We start from the raw sequence: 20,443 nt of genomic DNA, 5'->3' as shown, positions 1-20,443 counted from the left end.
CTCAGGTGCTGACAGCTGGCCCCTCCTGCTTATCCCACCCAGGCTGACTCCTGCTTCACCTGCCAGCTCTTTCCACAAAACAATGGGTGTGTGGGGGATCAAGCCCAATCCAGCCCCCCCACCCCGAGGAAGGGGACCAAGGGGACCAGCAGTCCACATCCATCCTGGTATACTAAGTAACTGATTAAGTGACCTGTGTAATAGATTAGAGCAGAATGTGTCACTGTGGCCCCGGAAGACGGTATATCCTAGAGGAGGACCTAAATGTGGGTGTCCTGGGACTATGCATTGGAGGGGTCTGGACAGCCCACTTACAGCTCAGTGGGCCCCGCCCCGTCTGGGGTACATGGTCATGACCAGAGCAGGCAGTGATGGCAGCCTGTGGCAGAGAGGGGTTGATCTGCCAGGTGGGAACAGAGGGGTGGGTGTGAGGGCTTCCTGGGGGTGGGGCCCTTCTCAGGCTCTGAAGTCTGGCCTCCGAGGCCTCTCTGGCAGCAGAGGTAGCACCTGAGATGTGGGTGGCCCCAGCAGCCAATCAGAGGGGCGTTTATTGCCCATTTGCCCGGTGAGCAAACCGAGTTCTAGAAGCCACAGCCAGGGGGGCCAGAGGCACTTGGCTGGAGCCTCTGAGCCATGCCCAGGTGATACCCTCTCGCCTCTTTCGCTCCTGGAGGGCCTCAACACTCCTGGGCTTGCCTGAAAGTGGAAGAAGAGCCCCCTTGTGAAGTTGCGCTCAGAATCTATAGTCACATGGGGTCCTCCCTAGCTCAGCTCTGCACCACCCTGCAGTGCCCCGGGACCTGGCACACCTCAGGCCAGCTCAGACTTTGCCACCAGCTCCCCTCGTGATCCTTCCTCAGAGCTCTAGAGTTGGCCCCCCACCTGGGGCCCCTAGCCCTTGCTCTCCATTCTGATGCCCGTCAAACACCCAATCTCCAAACTTATGTCACCAAGGGATGCAGGATAATGACGCCCTCTGGCAGGGAACTCAGGCAGCTTAGCTACATGTGCCACAGGTGCTTAATAAATGCAGCAGTGAGCCCACAGCTTCTGGGGTGCCATCCTCTTGCATTCTGGCCCCAAGCAGACAGGCAGAGCTGCCCTTCACCCTTAGGCTTTTGCTCACAGCACCAGCCCCGGCACAGTCCGGCGCTCCTGCACCTGAAGACCGGCTGCTCACATCTCTGGGTTCAGCCTGGGCAGCACCTTCTAGGTGAAGCCTCTCAGACATACTTCACCCACCGAGACCACACTGAGCCCCCAATCTGCGGCCGGGTGGTAACCGGACTGCGCGCTGAGCAGAGGCGCCGAGCGGTGCGAACCCGGACCTCACCCTTCCAGCCCCGGCTCCCACGCCCTCGGAGACCGCCCGGCGCCCCCGCCCGGCCCCGCCCGGCCCCGCCCCCTCTAATCCCCTCAGCGGGCGGGGACGAGGCGAGCCGCGGCCCCGCCTCCGGACCGCCCCAGGGGAGGGGCGTGTCTCCGCTCCGGAACGCGCCGGGGCGGGCGGGGCCGGGGCGGGGCCGGAGGCGGGGCGCGCGCGGGCCGGCCCCCACTGGCTGCCGCGCGCCGGGCCGCCTAGGCTCAGTACGCGGTGGCGGCGGCGGCGGCGCGGGCATCTGGCGCCGCGCGGTCCTTCTCGGCCCGGCGCACGGACGCACCGGCGAACCGACGGCAGAAGCGACGGGCCGCGGGCGCTGGGCCGGCAAGCAGCGAGCCGAAGCAAGGGCCCCGCGCAGCGAGTGGGGCGCCGGCAGCCGCCAGGTCGGCGCGCGGGGGCCGGGCAGGCGCGGTGGGGTCGAGGTGGGCGCGCGGCGGGGCCGGAGCGCCCGGCCGGCCGGGATCCCGAGCAGTCTCCATGGCGAGGCCCGGCCGCGGCGCGGGCTTCCCGCTCTGGAAAGTTTGCGGCCGCCGCCGCCCTGGGAGGGCTCTGCAGCAGCCAGGGAGGGAAGGGGGGGGGAGGGAGGGACCGCGGCGGGAGGAGGCGGCCGGCGCCAGGCGGCCAGGGTAACGAGCTGCCTGCCTCCTCCCGCAGACTCCCGAGCGGCGCCCTCCTCCCGCCGGTGCCAGAGCCGGGCCATGGGGGGCAGCATGCCCACGCGCTCCGCCTGAGAAAGCCGTCGCCCCTGCCCCCGCGATGGTCGCCCCGGCTTGCGTGCTCGTGTTCTGCGTGGCCGTGGCGGTTGTGACCTGCTCTGCCTCGGGTCCCCAGGGTGCGGTTCAGCGCGTCGTGCGGAGAGCGGCAGGTAAGGAAGGATCCGACGGGCACAGGAGAGGGGCCGGGGGCCCGGCTGGCAGAGGCATCGCGGCCCGGGAACGAGCGCCTGGGTGGTGGGGGCCGCGGATCTGAGTGGGTCCGAAGGCGCGTACCGGGCTGGCACCGGGAGGCCTGCGTCCGGGTTTCTGCCGCCCTTCCTCCCCGGGGATCGTGGCCAGAGCTGGCGCGGCAGTTTGTGGGGCGCCTGGAGCCGCAGGGCTACCACCCAAGTGCGAGGCTGAGGCAGGGAACTGGGCACGAGGTGGCGTCCTCAGCCCCCGCCCCCGCTCTTCCCTAGTGGGCGCAGTCTGCCCCCAGGCGCCATCGGGAGGGCGTGGGGGCTGCGTCTCCACGATTCCTATTGTTGTTCTGCGGGTTTTGCAGTGACGGAAAGTTTCTATTGTTGGTGCTGTTCCCCCAACCCCTCTAGGGCCCCAGTTCATGGCTAGCTTCGGCCAAAGCGAGGGGCAGGACTTTGGAGGGAGGGTATGGGAGTGCGTCAGCCCGCGGCCCGGCCCTTGCCACCCAGTAGCCTGCATGACAAGGCAATACCTTCTAGTGCCTCCGTACTCCCACCCTCCGCATGCCCTCTGGATGAAGGTGTGTTCTCCCCCACGAGTGCGCGCCGAACGCCAGGGGGGACGCCAGGAGGTGAGGGGGCGGACGTCCGAGGGACGTGGAGCCGCGGACCCCGGCTGGTGGTCAAGGTCCGGCGGGACGTCGAGGGTCTCGAGGAGGGCTCCGCCCGCTGAGCTAGGGCAGCCGAGGGGCGGAGCGCATCTTTGCTCCAGGCCCCGCCCCGCACACGCGCCGCGGCCCTGGAGGTGTAGCGCTCGCGCTCGGCGGAGACCGACCGGGCGCTCCCGGTACCGCCGCGCCTAACGCGCGCTGCCAGGCTCCCGGCGGCCGGCCACCGGGAGCCCGCCCCTTGGGGACAGCCAACTCCTGGGCGCGGGCGAGTGGGCTGCGCGCACCCTGCCCCCAGCGCGGCGGCCGCGCGGAGGGAGGCCTTAGCCCGGTGAGCTCACGCCCCACCCGGGCGGACCCGAACAGCCGCTCCTTTGTACCTCGGCGTGGCCATAGACGCGTATTGACGGCGGGCGCCGCGGCAGCCTCGCGGGGAGGTGTGAGCGCAGCGGCTGCGGGCGCGCGGTGCCAACGAGGCGGCGGCCGCCGGCAGGACCCAGGCAGATGGCGGCCCGCCCCTCCCTGCGGCCCCCCCTTCCCCGCGCCCCTCTCTCCGGCAGCGGCTGCAGCCTCCCGGAACAATGTCATTTTTTTATGAATGAAAGTGGGCCCAGCGCTTGAATGTGCGTGTCATTCAGCGGCGTGACAGAGGCCGTCGGGAGGTCAGCGCGCGCTTTTACGCCTGCTCGGGCGGCCCCCGCTTCCAGGGGCGCCGAATAGGCGGCCGCGGGGGGAGCCCCGCATTAGCATTCGCATTCAGATAAAGATATTACTCTCTACGCCCAGGGAATGTCAACTAGCTCCGGGGGAGGGGGCAGCGGGCGGGGCTCCAGACCGTCTCCCGGGCCCCCTGCTGCGCGCGGGGGTAGTGGCCTCCTCCATCCACCCCCCTTCCCGGAACTGGCGGTGACTGCGAGGCCAGGTCCTGGGACGCAGAGCCTGTGGTGCCCCCACCGGGTGCGGGCGTGGGTAGAGCGATAGGAAGAACCTCCAAGGATGCGGGAGGGGGCTCGGCGCCTTCTCCCTTGGCCACAGCCTGGGCGCCCCCCGCACTTCCGTGTCCGCAGTAAAGGTGGTGAAACAGGTAGTGAGTTGATAGGTCAACAAACTTAATCCAGTTCCTTAAAGAGATGGGCCGGACAGTAAAAATACAAAGGCCTCATGAAATTTCCAGAGGTCCGGCCTGGCTGGCGCTTTCCCAGGATCATAAATTATAGAGCCAGAGCTGGCCAGGGTCAAGGACGGGGTGGGAAAGGTGTCAGCCTTGGACTGCCCTGGTCACCTCAGGCCCTACCAAGGCAGGGTCCATCTCCACACGAAGGCATGTTGTTGGTAACGTCTGGGCAGGGTCTCCTACCTGGAAGGGAGCAGCAGGACGCTGCCCCCACCCACCCACCCACCCGCGCAGCCTGAAGGGGTCTCTTCCGTGCACTATTTCACCATTTCCCAGAAGGCATTGGCTGCAACCTCTCCCACTACCTCCTCCACAGAGCTGGACTTTGAGCCTCTAGGGCGTCTGGGTGGTTCATTAACCTGGGCTGAGCCCCCGGCTGGACTTGTGGCCTCTGAGCCCCTGCACTGAGCCCATGAGCGCCCCCTCCCCCAGGGCCTCAGGTTCCACTTGGGGCCTATCCACGAAAGAACCACCAGCCTAAGAAAGAGCCTTAGAAAAGTTTATTTGAGGCAAACTGACAATTGCCGGGAAGCAGAATCTCAACCAATTGAGAAAATACTCCCGAGAACGGCAGTTTTGCAGCTTATTTTATACATTAGAATCAAAGAAGGAGACGTAAGGGGGTGACATGGAATCCATTGGTCGGAGGTTAGGGGAGTGGGGGAAGCAAAGGAGGGAACTCTCTGGGATTGGATAAGAAGTAAAACAGAGACACAGACTTCTTTCACATCGGCGGGTACAGGATAGGTAATAACATTTACAGCACATGGAGATGGTATTCAGGGGACAAGGCAACCAGGAGGGGTTCTGTGGTCTGTTCTGGTGGGAGGTTGTGCCCTGTGGGGTCTGGAAAAGGAAATTACTCTGACGTTTCAAGGTATGTTATCTTAGATGCACAAGACAATAGATAATTTTAGAGGTAAAGACTGACCTTTGTCAAGGAAGCTGCAGGCCTAGGACCATACTACCTGCCATGACCCACTTCTAGAAGGTTAGAGATTTTTATGTTCAGACCACCCTGTGTGGTTGCTTTGATCTCTGGGTTTGTGAGGCCCCCATGCAGGTCTCACCTGAGCTTGTCAGCTTTCACATGTGGCCCCTTTTCCGTGCACAGGCCCCATCTGGGGCCTTGAACACCCCATTTTACAGTTGAACCTAGGAGAGGAAAAGGGGTCGTTTGAGGTGGCACCAGAGTCTGCCCAGGCACGCGCGGTCACTCAGGCCTGAGTGATGCACAAGTGGAGCCGTGAGTGGGCCTCTCCTGGCTGCGAGGGGGCCGGGGGCTCTGGGGGCCCTTCTGGAGCCTTGGTTTCTCACCTGTCCAAGAGGACTGCTAATGGAAGGGCTGTTGGGAGGATTAGGCTGGATCACTTTGTAAGCCTTCATGAGCCCGCCCAGACAGCACATCCCCCCCTTGTTTTCTAACTTTGTTGGGAATCGTTTCTTCTGAAAACTTTTCACAAGAAAAGTTTCTGGGAGGGGCACCTCCTCCCTTGAGCTATTTTAAACCATGTACCTGGCAATAGGTCCCATACTCCCAAGAGCAGCAGGGAGCTTCCTGCACTCCAGAACCAGAAGCTTTGTTCCTCATCCCACCCGAAAACCCACAGCCCTTGAGCTGCCAGCTCCAGTGGACTCCTTTCGGACAGGTCTGAATTTGATGCTTGTTCTCTGGGGTCACCCCCAAGGCCTTCCTGATGGGTTGTTGCCTGACCTGGTCACCCCGCATGCCTTGGGGGGCCTCAGTTGTAGTGACCCCAAACTGAGAGCAAGCCCTTCTGAGCAGGCTGGCTCTGGCCGAGGCCTGGTGGCCATCAGAGCAGGGAGGGTTTCATGCCCTCATTGTCACATACTCCAGCATTTTGTTTGTGGTGGTGTCCTGGTCTGCTGGTGGGGTTTTTACCCTGTGCCTCAATGGTGCAAACAGTCGTGGGGCCAGGGAGTAGTAGAGTCAGGAGGACTCTATGACTGGGAGATGTGCCCGCAGGCCCAGCTCAGCCCCTCCAGGATGCAGAACCCTGGGACTCAGGCTGCCCTCGGCCTGTGGCCCTCTGGTCAAGCTCAGCCCCATGTGGGGGGTGAGTGCAAAGGTGGGTGCAGACATTCTGCTTGTGCCCACTTGTATACCTGCTGTGGCATGCAGCACTTTTGTCCTCTGATGTGTATGGGCTACAGTGCCTGTCTGGGTTTGGGCAACCCCCCTTTGTTGATCAAGGAAGACTCCTTCCTGGGGCCACTTTGGGGGTGAGACGGAGGGCCCCACTGCTCCCTAGGTAGAGCCAGACCCTGGCCGTCATAGCACCCCCTTGTGCTGCCTCCACGTTCCCTGCCTGACACCATCCACTCAGCTGCTGCTGGGTCTCCTCAGGGCTCCCTGTGGCTCAGGGGGGCCTGGTGGATGGGGTCGGGAGTGGGGGAGACTCTGCTGCTGGTGTCTGCCCCGGTCTGGGGGTCCCTGGCCTCTGTAGGCACCTAGCAGGGCAGGGTGGTGGGCAGGTCTGGTGGGCCTCCACTCCCACCCTGGCAGGTTGCTGCCAGGCCTGGCTGGCCTGGGGGCTGCTCTGTGTCCCCACAACCCCCTGCTGGACGAGGTTGAAACAGATACTTATGCAGATGGCTTGACTTGCTGCTGCCCAGTCCAGACCAGACCAGGCCGGAACCAATGGCTGTTGCCCTTGGGCTGCGGCCTGGGGCTCAGGCTTCCACATGCCTGTTCTCAGCCTTCTGGGGGGCCTCAGACGGCTTCCAACAGTGGGTGGTCCCCACAGGACGTGGTTGCCAGGACTGGGGGGCTGGAGGTCAGGCCGGTTGCCCCCAGGCTGTGGGGTCCCTAGGGATGCAAAGCCTGGATACTCAGAGACCTTCTGGTGGGCATGGGGCTCCCGGGCTGTCTGAGGTGGGTGGGCAGAGCTGGGCCTGTCCAGGGAGCTAGGGACTGGTGTGGCCAGAGTGGGCAGCTGAGCCCTCAAATCTAGGCCATGCATCAGCAGAATGACAACTAACAGGACAGCCGACCCAGCTGGGTCTGGGGAAGGAGGCCTGAGCAGCGGGCCACCCACCCCTGTCCCGGGCCCTAAGCCCGGGCTGCCCGCCTGCGTTGGGCATTGTTTAGCCCTGGCAGGGAGGACTGGGAGTGGTGGTCAGCCCCACCAATGGTGTGCTTCGGGGTCTCAGGCCTTGTTGGCCCCTTGGAAGCTGGGCAGCCAGTGGCAGGGCAGGGGTCCCTGGGGGTCACTGGTGGATGTGTACCCTTGGCAGGAACCATCCACCCCAACCTCTCAGCACCTGTAGGGCGAGGTGGGCCAGGCTTCTCTGCCCATCCTGTGTCTTCATCTGAAAAATGAGTGTTCCAGGCCCTTAACCCCAAATGCGTAGTGAGTTTTACATTTCTAAATGGTTGCAGAAAATCAAAGGAAGAATAATACTTCATGACACTTGAGATTGAACTTTCAGTGTCCGTAAAGTTTCATTGGTGTGCAGCCACACCTGTCTGTCTGTCTGTTATGTATCAAAGTGCTGAAATGGCAGCACTGTACTTGGGAGGGACAGGGTGGAGGGCAAGGCTGAAACTGACACCCCCAGCCCTTTGCAGGAGCACAGGCTTTAGGTGTAGGTCCTTCCCTCATCCAACATCACGCTGGGCCCTGCCCAGATCTCCGCGCCCCAGGCCCCAGGCCCCAGACGTTGCAGCTCCATCAGTGCGTCTGCAAAGTAGGCTGCCTCCCAGGGCTATTGAACACCCAGTGTTCTTGGGTTGGGGGCCCCTGCCTCACGGTCACCCATCTCGCCCACAGAGGTCCTGGAACCTGAGCCTGGCCAGCAGGAGCAGCTGGTCTTTGGCAGTGGGGACACCGTGGAGTTGAGCTGCCACGCGCCTGCAGGGAGTACCACGGGGCCCACCGTCTGGGTTAAGGACGGTGCAGGGCTGGTGGCCTCGGACCGCATCCTGGTGGGCCTCCAGCGGCTACAGGTGCTAAATGCCTCCCATGAGGACGCTGGGGCCTACAGCTGCCGGCAGCGGCTCACGCAGCGTGTTCTGTGCCATTTCAGTGTACGTGTGACAGGTGAGTACCTGCCAGTGTCCTCTGAGCTCCCTGAGCAGCCAAGGGTCTCAGTGGTTATGTAGAGATGAGGGCACCCCTGGTGACGGTCTTCAGCACAAGGCTCCCTGGGCCCTCCTGGGCGAGGCAGGCACAGACCAGACAGACCTCGCAGGTGAGGGGCAGCAGGCCCCTGGTGTGGGTGCTGGGTGCACGCTCAGTCCTCCATGTCCCTTCTCGTCTCATGGCAGATGCCCCGTCCTCGGGAGATGACGAAGATGGGGAAGACGAGGCAGAAGATACAGGTGAGACCAGGCTCCCGGCTCACGGGGCGGCAGGGGCTGGGGACCTGCTTCCCACCTGACAAGCCCCGCCCTCCCCAGGTATGGGGCCTCCTGCTCATCAGGCAGGTGAAAGACAGGCCTGGGGTCCACCTCCTTTGGTCACAAGTGTGGGACCCCCTCAGTGTGGGATGGCAGGAGCCCATGTGGCCAGGCTGGGAGGCCTGTGGGTGGGGCGTCCATCCAGGTGTGAGTACTCCTGGGCAGGGGGCTCAGGTCTGGCTGCTGGGCCAGTGGACTGGGGCTTTGGGGCAGTGGGAGGGGACTGAGACAGCTCAGGTAGTAGAGGAGGGTGGCTATGGGACGTCAGGGACACCAGGTTTTGGGCACATTTATTATAAATGGCGCCACCAATGTTCCCGGTGGCAGGCTGTTGGGGTGGCAGCACCCAGTTATTTTGGCCTGGGACAGTGGCAGGTGGACTTTGCCCAGGTGTGGAAGGGCCGGTTAGGGAAGATGGGGTATCTATCTGGTTTTGGAGGAGCAGAGTTTGGTGCCAAGTGATGAGGGGCAAGGGGCCCTTGTGCACAGAAGCTGGGGGGACCACACTCAGTGTGTGGTCTAGCCATCGAGGATGTGAGCAGGAACCAGCCAGGAAGCTAGAGGGGAGTGAAAACCAGGAGGGGGTGTCGGGGTAGAGCGGGTCTTGGGAGAGCCAGGTGTCCTGCTTATGTGCCCTCCGCCTGGGGGATAGGCTCCATGATGGAGGCAGGAAAGGCTCCTGTGAGAGGAGCATGCGTCCTCCCTTTGGCTGCTAGGAAGTTCATAACCCTACCCCCTGCCTGGTTGCCTCCTTCCACCCCCTCTGCCAACCACACTCTTGGTGCCCCTGCCCAGCCAGGCCCTCTCAGGCGGTGTCTGTGTGGGCTCCGGGACAGGGCATGAGGCATTGCAGGCTCTCAGTCCCAGGGAATAGCCCTTCCCACACTCCGCTGGGCCCTAGGTGCCCTGGGTCTCTGTCCTGGACCCTGGAGGCCTGAGAGGCGCCTCTTGTCAGTGTATGTTCACACTGCTCCCCATCTGGGGCTCAGCGCCCTCCTCTGTGAGGTGGCTTCATGGACAGTGACCCCCGGAGAGGGCTGCCTCCCTCCTGGGGGACGCCTGCCCAGCCTTCTCACAGCAGGAACACAGCCCCCACCCAAGCCCGGAGAAGGAGAAAAACCAGTTGGACTCTGAAGGTGGGGGTGGGGCAGCCTGAAACCTGGATGGGAGGGCGGAGCCTCCTGGCTGTCCTGTCACCACCATGTCAGCCTGTCCCCACCCACTGGCCATCAGGCTCTGGAGTGATGCAGAGGGTAGCTCAGGGTCTCGCAGATTCTAGAGGGCGCCTGGCCCTGCTCGTCCATCCAACTGGGCTTTGTAACCTGGGCTGACCCGGCCCCTCTGCCAGCTGGGTCTCCCCCTGGTTGGGTAGGGTGCTCGCCTGGGAGACACTTTTTGTCCTGAAGGCTCGGGGCCAGTGTGTGCTACCCTAGACCCTTGGCTGGAGTGGGCACTTGCGGGAAGTGGGCAGGAAGGAGAGGGGACATGTGGCCTGGCTTTGACACGGTGGAAGGTGGTGTCGAGGCTCTGGGACCCTTGCCCAGCCCAGGCAGAGGCCCTTGAAAGGCCAACACTGCCTACAGAGGGGAAACAGGCTGGAGGCGTGGGCAGTGGCCTTCACGTGCCCCTTGCCTGCAGGGGCCCCTTACTGGACACGGCCTGAGCGGATGGACAAGAAGCTGCTGGCTGTGCCAGCTGCCAACACCGTTCGCTTCCGCTGCCCGGCTGCCGGCAACCCCACCCCATCCATCTCCTGGCTGAAGAATGGCAAGGAATTCCGGGGTGAACATCGCATCGGGGGCATCAAGGTGGGCTTGCCGGGGGTGCCGGGCCACTGGGCTCTGGCGGGGCCTTGTGCTGCCCGCTCACCCAGTGTCCCCTGCAGCTGCGGCACCAGCAGTGGAGCCTGGTCATGGAGAGCGTGGTGCCCTCTGACCGCGGCAACTACACGTGTGTTGTGGAGAACAAGTTTGGCAGCATCCAGCAGACGTACACCCTGGATGTGCTGGGTGAGGCCCAGGGTGTGCAGGTGGGTGGGCAGGAGGGGGAACGCTGGGGCGGCCCCTAAACCCCCATCTGTCCCCAGAGCGCTCTCCGCACCGGCCCATCCTGCAGGCGGGGCTGCCGGCCAACCAGACGGCGGTGCTGGGCAGCGATGTGGAATTCCACTGCAAGGTGTACAGTGACGCGCAGCCCCACATCCAGTGGCTCAAGCACGTGGAGGTGAACGGCAGCAAAGTGGGGCCTGATGGCACACCCTATGTCACCGTGCTCAAGGTGGGCGTCGCCCCCCGCTGGCCCAGGGGCTCCTGCAGGAGTGGGGACAGGGAGGGCGTCCCCAGCAGGGAGGCCCTTTGGGTTAAAGGGATGGTGGTCAGGGCCAGGGGTTGGACTTGTGGGGAAGCAGTGGGGCATTCCGCTCACCAGGCCCTGCGGTGAGTCCTCAGTTTACCTGTCTGTTCTCAGGGTTGGCCTCTGCCCGGGGGGAGGGCTTGCAGATAGCCCCCTGGGGTGAGCCCAAACTCAGGGGCCCCTGCTGGGCAGGTGGCCCTTGAGCCCACCCAGCACCCTCTAGGTCTGGGGGGCTGGGCCGCACTCCTTGAGCTGGCCGGCTCTGGCGTCGTGGGCGTGTGTGGAGTGGCTTGCCACCCTGCCAGCCTCCCTCTGCCTCAGGACAGGACAGCCTCAGCTTTGTTCCCACGGCCCCAGGGTGGGGGCCACCCAAGTTGGGACGGTTGCAACACTTGCAGCCCAAAGAGAAACATCTGTTTAGAGACAAGGCGGGCTGACGGGGGTGGGGAACAGGAGGCCAGACCTGATGTTGTGTGCTGTCTCTGCACCCTGGGCCGCATGGGTGCTCTCAGCCAGTGACGTCACAGTAGGCCCAGCCAGGACTCGGGTGGGCGGGCCAAGCGCCAGCCCAGGAGGGCCTCTCTGGGGTGCCTGCCAGGGCCACACTCTGGGTTGTGGAGGGTGGATGCTGACAAGGCGCGTCCTGTGGGGCCACCGGCCACTGCCGTGAGGTGCCTGCTCACCTCCTCCAGGCAGCCTTCCTAGCTGGCACGGCCCTATTCATTCCTCAGGGGTCTCCCACTTCCTACCTTGGAGCCTTGGGATCTAGGGCCGCCCTCGTGGCGGGGTCTGGACTGGGGCCACTTCTGTGTAGCCATTCTGTGCCCGGCAGGGCTGCCACGGGCACGCCTGAGCCGGGTCTCTTGTCCCCGCAGTCCTGGATCAGTGAGAGTGTGGAGGCCGACGCGCGCCTCCGCCTGGCCAATGTGTCCGAGCGCGACGGGGGCGAGTACCTCTGTCGAGCCTCCAATTTCATAGGCGTGTCTGAGAAGGCCTTTTGGCTGCGTGTTCACGGGCCCCAAGCAGGTAACAACTCTGTCCCACGCCTGCCTGGCACGCCGAGCTCCAGCTCCGACGCCCTGGCCATGCGCCGTCCTGCACGCCCCATCCTGCTCGTTCCCCACCCTGCAGCTCGCGCTCCGCTCCGTACATGGTCGCCTCTGCAATGCTGGCGCCTCTGGCATCCACTGTGACTGCCCGCTTCGGGCCCTGTGGCCTGTGCTGACCCTGCCTGCACCCTGTGCCACCCCCAGAAGGCACTCTGCCCAGCAGGGGCCTTGCCCTGCGTGTGGCATCTGCCCGCCTCCCCCCCCACCCCCGTCTCCGCTATCTGCTCACTTCCTGTCTGTCTCCTGTCGCCTGCCTGCCCGCCCGCCCTCAGTGTTGGCGGTAACCCCTGCATGCTGCCTCTGTGCAGCACGCTGCTGGCCGCACGCCTGCCACTCACCTGGGACAGAGGACTCGCCGGTGGAGGGACTGGCTTCGGGCTCGGTGTGGACGCACGAGGCGGAGGAGCCGCAGCCGCCGTGGCGGTCGCGGTGTTGGTGGCGGCGTTTTCTTTGCAGCCTAGCTGGATCGTCAGCGTGTGGACTCTGGCTCTGGTGCCCGTGGGAGGTGCTGGCGCTCGCCTATGGTGCTCTGTTCTCTCTTTGTAGACGGCGGGCGCTAACACCACCGACAAGGAGCTAGAGGTTCTGTCTCTGCACAATGTCACCTTTGAGGACGCGGGGGAGTACACGTGTCTGGCGGGCAATTCTATCGGGTTTTCCCATCACTCTGCGTGGCTGGTGGTGCTGCCAGGTATTGGCTCCTGCTGCTGCTGCTTGCTCTGCACCTGTCCTCTTGGGGTTGCTGGCTAGGGACACACCAAAGCCGCCAGACATGGGCCAGGACCCTGAGGCCCACGGCCGCCGTGCTCTACGGACCCTTCATGCCAGGCCCTGGACCTGCTCTGGGAGGCCCTGTCGTGGCCCAGAAGGGTGTCCCTTGAGCCCCTGCCTCCCAGCCGGGCTCACAGCAGCCTGTGCAGGGGTCTTTGGAGTCTCCCTGGCTGGCGGGCGTGGGTGCTGCTGGCTCTGCTGGGCTCCTCTCCTGGGTCTGCCTCGGGCATTTCTGAGCGCAGGGCCATCACCACGTGGGGCGTTGAGGTGTCAGCACCCCTCCAGGGCGCTGAGCCCCCTGCCCGCCCCTGCGGCCTGCAGCTCCGGCCAGGCGGCCCATGGGGGCTCCAGTGCACCTGGGCCAGGCCCCCAATGCCCTGTGTTTGCAGCTGAGGAGGAGTTGGCGGAGGCCGGTGAGGCTGGCAGCGTGTACGCAGGCGTGCTCAGCTACGCAGTGGGCTTCTTCCTGTTCATCCTGGTGGTGGCCGCCGTGACACTCTGCCGCCTGCGCAGCCCACCCAAGAAGGGCCTGGGCTCGCCCACGGTGCAGAAGGTCTCCCGCTTCCCGCTCAAGCGACAGGTAACAGAAAGTAGATACCAGGTTCCGAGCCGCCTGTCCGCCCGCCCACGGCCTCCTGGACCCCCGCCCCGCCCATGACCCAGCCTTCCAGGCCTCTGAGCTCAGGGACCCTGCCTGGGTCACGCATGTGCTCTGGGTGGGCCGACTCCCCCTGTCAAGGTCACCACATGGAGCCCAGTTTTGGAGGTCAGATCCCACCTCCCAGGCCCAGTACTCAGTCCCCCCCACAGCCCTCCACTCACTATCCCCTGGCTGCACTCCCCCCGGCCCCGAGCCCCCATTATGTGGCACCAACCTGCCCCTGCTGACCCAAGCAGGTGTCCTTGGAGTCCAACTCGTCTATGAACTCCAACACGCCCCTGGTGCGAATTGCCCGGCTGTCCTCAGGGGAGGGCCCCACGCTGGCCAACGTCTCTGAGCTTGAGCTGCCTGCTGACCCCAAGTGGGAGCTGCCTCGGGCCCGGTCAGTGTGGAGATGGGACATGGTGTGTCGGGGATAGGGCCCTGACCTGTTGGGGGGCAGGGCCGCATACAGGGTGGGGTCCTGAGGTGGAGAAGGGGGGCCACCACTCAGATCTGACTGCATTCAGTTGGGAGTCAGGTAGCAATCAAGGTGACTGACTGTTGGGGATGTGAGGCCGGGGCCTTGGACAAATGCTCCTGAGGTGGGGGCAGTGGGTGAGGAGACACCCTAAAGTGCTCTGTCTGGAGGGCATGGCAGAAGGCCAGAGGCCAGTGGGGTAACATCCTTCATCCTCATGAGCAGGCTTGAGGGGGCAAGTGTGGAGGGCTTCCTGGAGGTGGTGGCACTGAGCCTCCAAGGCTGCCTGGGAGCGGGCTATCAGTGGCAGGAATGCTCATTGTCTCTGCTTCTGCCACCAGGCTGACCCTGGGAAAACCTCTCGGGGAGGGCTGCTTCGGCCAGGTGGTCATGGCGGAGGCCATTGGCATTGACAAGGAGCGGGCCACCAAGCCTGTCACTGTGGCTGTGAAGATGTTGAAAGGTGAGGGAGGCGCGTGGCACTGGGAGCTGGGCTGGGCCTGGCTGCTGAGTGATACGCCCGCCCTCTCCTCCACGCAGACGACGCCACGGACAAGGACCTCTCGGACCTGGTGTCAGAGATGGAGATGATGAAGATGATCGGGAAGCACAAGAACATCATCAACCTGCTGGGCGCCTGCACGCAGGGTGGTAGGCGCCTTGGCCAGCCAGGTGTGGGGGCGCAGGGGCGGGGCGGCGGCCCCTCTGAGGCACCTTTGCCCGCAGGGCCCCTGTACGTGCTGGTGGAGTACGCAGCCAAGGGCAACCTGCGGGAGTACCTGCGGGCCAGGCGTCCCCCGGGCATGGACTACTCCTTTGACACCTGCAAGCTGCCCGAGGAGCAGCTCACCTTCAAGGATCTGGTGTCCTGTGCCTACCAGGTGGCCCGGGGCATGGAGTACCTGGCCTCGCAGAAGGTGAGTGGGGTGGGAGGAGAGGGCCACACCGGCACTGGCCAAAGGGGTGTCGGCCTGCAGGGGGCCCGGCAGGGGGCAGAGGGAGCGGCTGTTGGGGTCGGCTCAGCCCTGGGCCTGTCTCCCAGTGCATCCACAGGGACCTGGCAGCCCGCAATGTGCTGGTGACCGAGGACAACGTGATGAAGATCGCAGACTTTGGCCTGGCCCGGGACGTGCACAATCTAGACTACTACAAGAAGACCACCAACGTGAGCTGGGCCCGGGGCGGTGGGGGCTGCGGGCCTGGAGGGCCCCGGCCGCCAACACACCCCTCCCTTTTCCCAGGGCCGGCTGCCTGTGAAGTGGATGGCGCCCGAGGCCTTGTTTGACCGTGTCTACACCCACCAGAGCGATGTGTACGTGGCCCCACAGGTCTTGCGTGGGGGTGGCGTGGGGAGCTGCCAGGGGCGGGGCCATTCGAGGACTGGGCCGGGGTGCTCCAGAAGTGGAGCTGAGACCCAGCTGAAGCCTGGCTCTTAGCATAGGGGAGGAACAGGGGAGGCTCTGAGGCAGGTGGGCTGCTAATGGCGCTGTGGTCCCTATAGCTGGTCCTTTGGGGTCCTGCTCTGGGAGATCTTCACATTGGGGGGCTCACCGTACCCTGGCATCCCTGTGGAGGAGCTTTTCAAGCTGCTGAAGGAAGGCCACCGCATGGACAAGCCAGCCAACTGCACCCATGACCTGTGAGTGTGCAGATGCATGGCCACCCCGCCCAGGGCCCACCCATGGTGCTGATTCCCGCCGGGCCCCTCCGCTCCCAAGGGCTTAGCTCATTATCCCACTTCAGTCTCTGACCCTGGGCAGGGTTGGGGCCAGCGGCCCACGAGGCCGGTCTTGAGGTGGGGGACCCTGGCACGGGCTGGCGGTGGCGGGCAGCGGACAGCCGCCTTACCCCGCCGCCCACAGGTACATGATCATGCGGGAGTGCTGGCATGCAGTGCCCTCTCAGAGGCCCACCTTCAAGCAGCTGGTGGAGGACCTGGATCGCATCCTCACTGTGACGTCCACCGACGTGAGTGTGGGCCCCCTGCACGCCCCTGTGGGCTGGGGCTGGGGTGGGCTCAGTGCTGGCCACTGACCGCCCGCCCGCCTGCAGGAGTACCTGGACCTGTCAGTGCCCTTTGAGCAGTATTCGCCTGGCGGCCAGGACACCCCCAGCTCCAGTTCCTCGGGAGACGACTCTGTGTTTGCCCATGAGCTCCTGCCCCCAGCCCCACCCAACAGTGGGGGCCCGCAGACGTGAGGGCTGCCAACCTGCAGGCCGAGCCCTCCTAATGTGAGAGTGGACCCCAGCCCACCCCGTCGACCACTGGGGCCCAGCGGCCCAGGCCCGAGACCTGGCAAGGATGGACAGATGGACAACTTCGTGTGTGTGTGCGTGTGTGTGTGTGTGTGTGCACGTGCGTGTGAGTCTCGAGGCCCCCGTGCAGGGGTCCCCGGGGTGCCCGCCCTGCTGTACAACGACCTCCTGGCCACCTGTGCCAGCAGCACCAGGGGGACCGAATAGAGAATGTAAGGGGTCTCCTCCCGTGGGCCCCTCCCAGGCTCCCTTGCCCCTCACTGCCACCCCACAGGGAGCTTAGGGGGCAGGCTGGGCTCTGGTGTGCCTCTCTCCCCAGCAGCACCTCGCACCTGGGCTGAGTGTTAGCATGCATCCCCCAACCCCAGGCCAGGCCACCCCACTTCCCACCCTGCCCCTCAGAGACTAATTACGGGTACCTGAAGGCGGGAGCCTTTGACTTCTATCTGAAAGGTTTATTCCAGAGATGAGTGTACATTTATATAAATAGATGCTGTGTATGATATACACATACATATATATAAATATCTATATGGAAGAAGAGAGGCTGCGCCAACGGAGGCACAGGACCCCAAGGGTGGGGGGGGGCAGTCCTCTGTGGGACTCACTGTTGAGACAACTGCAGAAACTAGCAGAGGATGGAGGGGCTTTCCCAGCACCACAGTTTTGTTTTAAAAATTGTACCAGGACTTGTATATTTGTAAAGCTATTTATGGATCCCCAGACCCTGTCTGCACCCCCCAGAGCTGTAGTGTTTAGCTTGCTGCATGGCAGCGATTTAAGTCTTAACTTATTAACAGCTGAGAAGGTTTGTGCTTCGTTCCAAGGGTTCCCTGAGGGTGTGCACCCCGTCTCTGGGCTCACCCAGCCCACACCCCAAGGCCTGAGCAGTTCCCTCCTACCCAAAGGGTCATTAATAGTGTGAGGTGACGATAGTGGGGATATTGTCTTTCCTTGGGCCTTTTGCAGGGGAACGAGGTTTCTCTAGGATTTTTCTTTAGATTTATTTTTTTGGACTTCAAAGCAAGCTGGTATTTTCATACAAGTTCTTCTAATTGCCATGTGTTCCAGGCGGGGAGGCATTTCCAGTGGGGGCCAGCCCTGCACGCAGGTTTAGATGTTACAAGTTTATATATATATATCTATATATATAATTTATTGAGTTTTTACAAGATGTATTTGCTGTAGATTTAACACTTCTTACGCAATGCTTCTAGACTCTCATAACCCGGCTGCTACCTTTCAAAGCTCGGGAGGGAAAGCTACCCATTCAGTTTTGTTGTTTTTCGTACTGTTACCGCCCTGAGTTCAGGGGGCTGTTCCCTGTTTGTCAGCGAGCTGGCCTGGTGGTGGCTCGGGGTGGTCTGTTCTCAGGGCCCCAGCCTTGTGGGGACCAGAAGTGTCGGCCCAAACTGGCAGATGTGCTTTCCCAGAAATAAACAATGATTCAGTTCAGGTCGCTGCTCCTGCTTTGTCTCCTGCCCTTCGGGGGTCCTGAGCAGCTGTGTGGCCTCACTGCCCACCTGGGACACGTTCTCTCAACCTGCCCTGACGAAGGACGGGTCACCAGCTGTTGCTAGAACAGCAAATGTCGGGTGTCCCCCTAGATTGGGACTAGCTGCCTAGGTCACGGTCACTCCAAGGGTTTCCAGCCCAGGTCTCTGGCTCAGTAGGGCCTGTCCTATGTGTTCAGCTGTATGGAGGCCCAACACTGGCCTCTGGGTCACCGATGGGCTTCATCGCCTGGCTCTGGGGTCCCCAAGGGCAGGGAATGCCGACAACCTGGTGTCCGTGGGAAGGGGTAATGGGATCAGTATGGTTGTGAGCAGAGTGAGGAGGAAAGGCTGGGCCTGCTGAGCCCCTGGCTGCCCCCAGCTCGTTGAGTCCAGGAGGGCTCGGGGGGCATGTCCAGACACCTCCAGCTGGTTCTGAGGCTCCCCGCTCTCAGCCCTTGCGTCTGCCGACCCTGTCAGCTGGGCAGGGGGAGCTTTCTAGGTAGGTCCCTCAGGGAGCCACATGGCGGCAAGGCCTTCACCTAGCACCCTGCTTCAGCCAGACTCCAGGAGAGTGCCCCTTGCACTCCCCCATTCCTGTTACTTTGGGCGGATGCTGCATGCCGACCTTGGGGCACTGAAGACCCAGTGACCGTACCTGGCCCCTTCTCCAGAATTCACAACCTGAGGGAGTGGGAAGGCCGAACTGGGCAGGAGGTGACAGCAGGGCAGCCACATGGCAGTGGTGCGGAGGGAGGCCTCCAGGAGGCGGCGCAGTGCCCAGGCCAAGGGGGGAGACCGGGATTCAGGGACAGGTCGCCAGGCGGATTTCCCCAGGTCCCGAACCCAGCGCCGCGCAGGCTGGCGGGCCCTCCCGGACCACCCCTGCCTTGCACACTGGCCCCTCGCCGCCTGTCCTTCCTCACCTCTAGCTACTTGAGGACCTCATCCGGTAACCGGCCACGCTGGCTTCTGAGAAACCCCCCTTTTGCGGAGTAAACTCCCTCGGGTGGGGCGTTTCTGGGGCCTGTAGCAGGTGCTGCGCAACACTTTCGCCCCGTGCCCCAAGCTCTCGCCCCTCACCCCATCCAGCCCGCTAGGGCTGTGGGGACGCGGCGACAATGCGGGACAGGGCGAGGGAGGCCAACGAAGGCCCGAGCCTGGAGGGACAGCGTGGCGGGCAGGCGGAGTGCGGGCCGGGGGCGCCCTCTAGCGTCGGCCGGGCTGCCTCTTCGCTGCGCCCTGTCGCCCGCCCCGCCGCCTGGGCCCCCAGGTGCGTGCGCACTCGGAACACCGCGGGGTCTGGCAGCTGGAGGCGGGGGGGACGGGGAAGCGGCCTCTACGGGCGCCGGACGGAGACGTCGGCTGGGCGCTGGCCGGGTCGATCCGGAGAGGCGCAGGCTGGCAGGTTGGGGCGTCGGACAGACAGTCCTGAGCTGCTCGGTCCTCCGAGCCTCCCCGCCCCTCACCTGCCCGGCTCCACCTCCTCCCGAGGCCCCGCCCCTCACCTGCCCGGCTCCACCTCCTCCCGAGGCCCCGCCCCCGCCTGCCCGGCTCCACCTCCTCCCGAGGCCCCGCCCCCGCCCGCCCGGCTCCACCTCCTCCCGCGGCCCCGCCCCCGCCCGCCCGGCTCCACCTCCTCCCGCGGCCCCGCCCCCCGCCTGCCCGGCTCCACCTCCCGCGGCCCCGCCCCCGCCCGCCCGGCTCCACCTCCTCCCGCGGCCCCGCCCCCGCCCGCCCGGCTCCACCTCCTCCCGCGGCCCCGCCCCCGCCTGCCCGGCTCCACCTCCCGCGGCCCCGCCCCCGCCTGCCCGGCTCCACCTCCAGGCCTGTCGTGTTCCTCGGTCCCTTCGCCGCCTGGGATGGCTCACCTGGTCCCTCCTTGTTCCCAGCCTGTGACGGCCGCCCGCCTACCCCGCTCCCTCGTCCAGTCCCCAGCTGGGTGTGTGAATACACTCGGACGCCAATGCCCAGGTCTCGGCCCCAGGGTCTTCAGGGCGGCGTCACCGCACGTGAAACATGCGCTTCCCGCCCGAGTGGAACGTCCTCCATCTCCCCACAGCCGTCGCCGGATGTTTTAAATCGGGACCCCATCTAGCTGCCTCTCCTTAGCGTCTAGTCTGGAAGAGCGCCTGCCCTTCCTCCCTCTGCTGGTAGCTCTGAGGGGGACAGCTGTGTCCTGTGGGGCTGGCCAGACTTTCCTGGCTGGGCGTCTGGGGCGGGAAGCTGCCCGGGCTGGGGGTGGGGCAGTGCCTGGGCGCGAGCCAGTCGCCCTCACCCAGCGCCCCGCCCCCAGACCAGGGCACCAGGGGCGCTGCGGGGCAGGGGGGTGGAGCCCAGCGTTTCTGCCGTCTGTCAGCTGTAATTCTCCATAGAGAGCTTCTGACGGCCTAATTGTCTCCTGAGAAGACAGGGTAGTACCTAACTCTTTCACTCACCTGTTTTCAGTGGGACATTGGTGTGATGACCTCCACGTGCGGGGCACACTAGCTTTTCTCTTCTGAGCATCACTGCAGGTGCCTGGGTTTGGTTTACAATCAGCTCTTGGCTCTTTCGATATTCGTTCTGCCCCTTTAGGCTGGCTGCTGTGTGCCCTGGACCTCAGCCCCCAACCGGGCAGGTGAACCCTGCCCCACCAGAATCAGCCTGCCCAGAGCCCTGGGGCCTTTATGTGGCCTTCTGAACGCGAATTCACATGGTCTCGTCTTGGGGCGTCTGCTGCAGACCCCCAGCTGCATGCAGGCTCACACAGCACCCGTCCCCGGCCCCCAACTCCCAGGGCCTGGCCTGAGGACAGACC

General features: G+C 64.1%; 1 protein-coding gene across 4 annotated transcripts; it reads left to right on the top strand.

Annotated features, from left to right (window-relative positions):
• The first annotated feature begins 1,567 nt into the window (after positions 1-1,567).
• On the top strand, positions 1,568-17,605 carry FGFR3 (fibroblast growth factor receptor 3). 4 transcript variants are annotated; one of them, XM_081044103.1, is made up of 18 exons: positions 1,568-1,764; positions 2,036-2,246; positions 7,913-8,182; positions 8,410-8,463; positions 10,180-10,349; positions 10,427-10,550; positions 10,628-10,818; positions 12,549-12,693; positions 13,163-13,353; positions 13,671-13,816; positions 14,236-14,357; positions 14,435-14,545; positions 14,621-14,811; positions 14,937-15,059; positions 15,136-15,206; positions 15,396-15,533; positions 15,757-15,862; positions 15,947-17,605. In XM_081044103.1, exons 2-18 carry the CDS (start codon positions 2,138-2,140, stop codon positions 16,091-16,093), a joined length of 2,409 nt encoding a protein of 802 aa, XP_080900229.1. In that variant the 5' UTR covers positions 1,568-1,764; positions 2,036-2,137; the 3' UTR covers positions 16,094-17,605. The 4 variants fall into 4 exon arrangements, with proteins under 4 accessions (XP_080900229.1, XP_080900230.1, XP_080900228.1 ...); XM_081044104.1 differs by lacking the exon at positions 12,549-12,693 and adding an exon at positions 11,769-11,919 and having other exon boundaries at positions 1,570-1,764; positions 13,668-13,816; positions 15,947-17,604; XM_081044102.1 differs by having other exon boundaries at positions 1,593-1,764; positions 13,668-13,816.
• The last annotated feature ends 2,838 nt before the right edge of the window (positions 17,606-20,443 follow it).

This window comes from Rhinolophus hipposideros, assembly GCF_964194185.1.
Source record: "Rhinolophus hipposideros genome assembly, chromosome: 1".
NCBI lineage: Eukaryota > Metazoa > Chordata > Mammalia > Chiroptera > Rhinolophidae > Rhinolophus > Rhinolophus hipposideros.
Note: the sequence above shows the minus strand (reverse complement) of the source record. Positions and strands in the feature narration are given on the sequence as shown.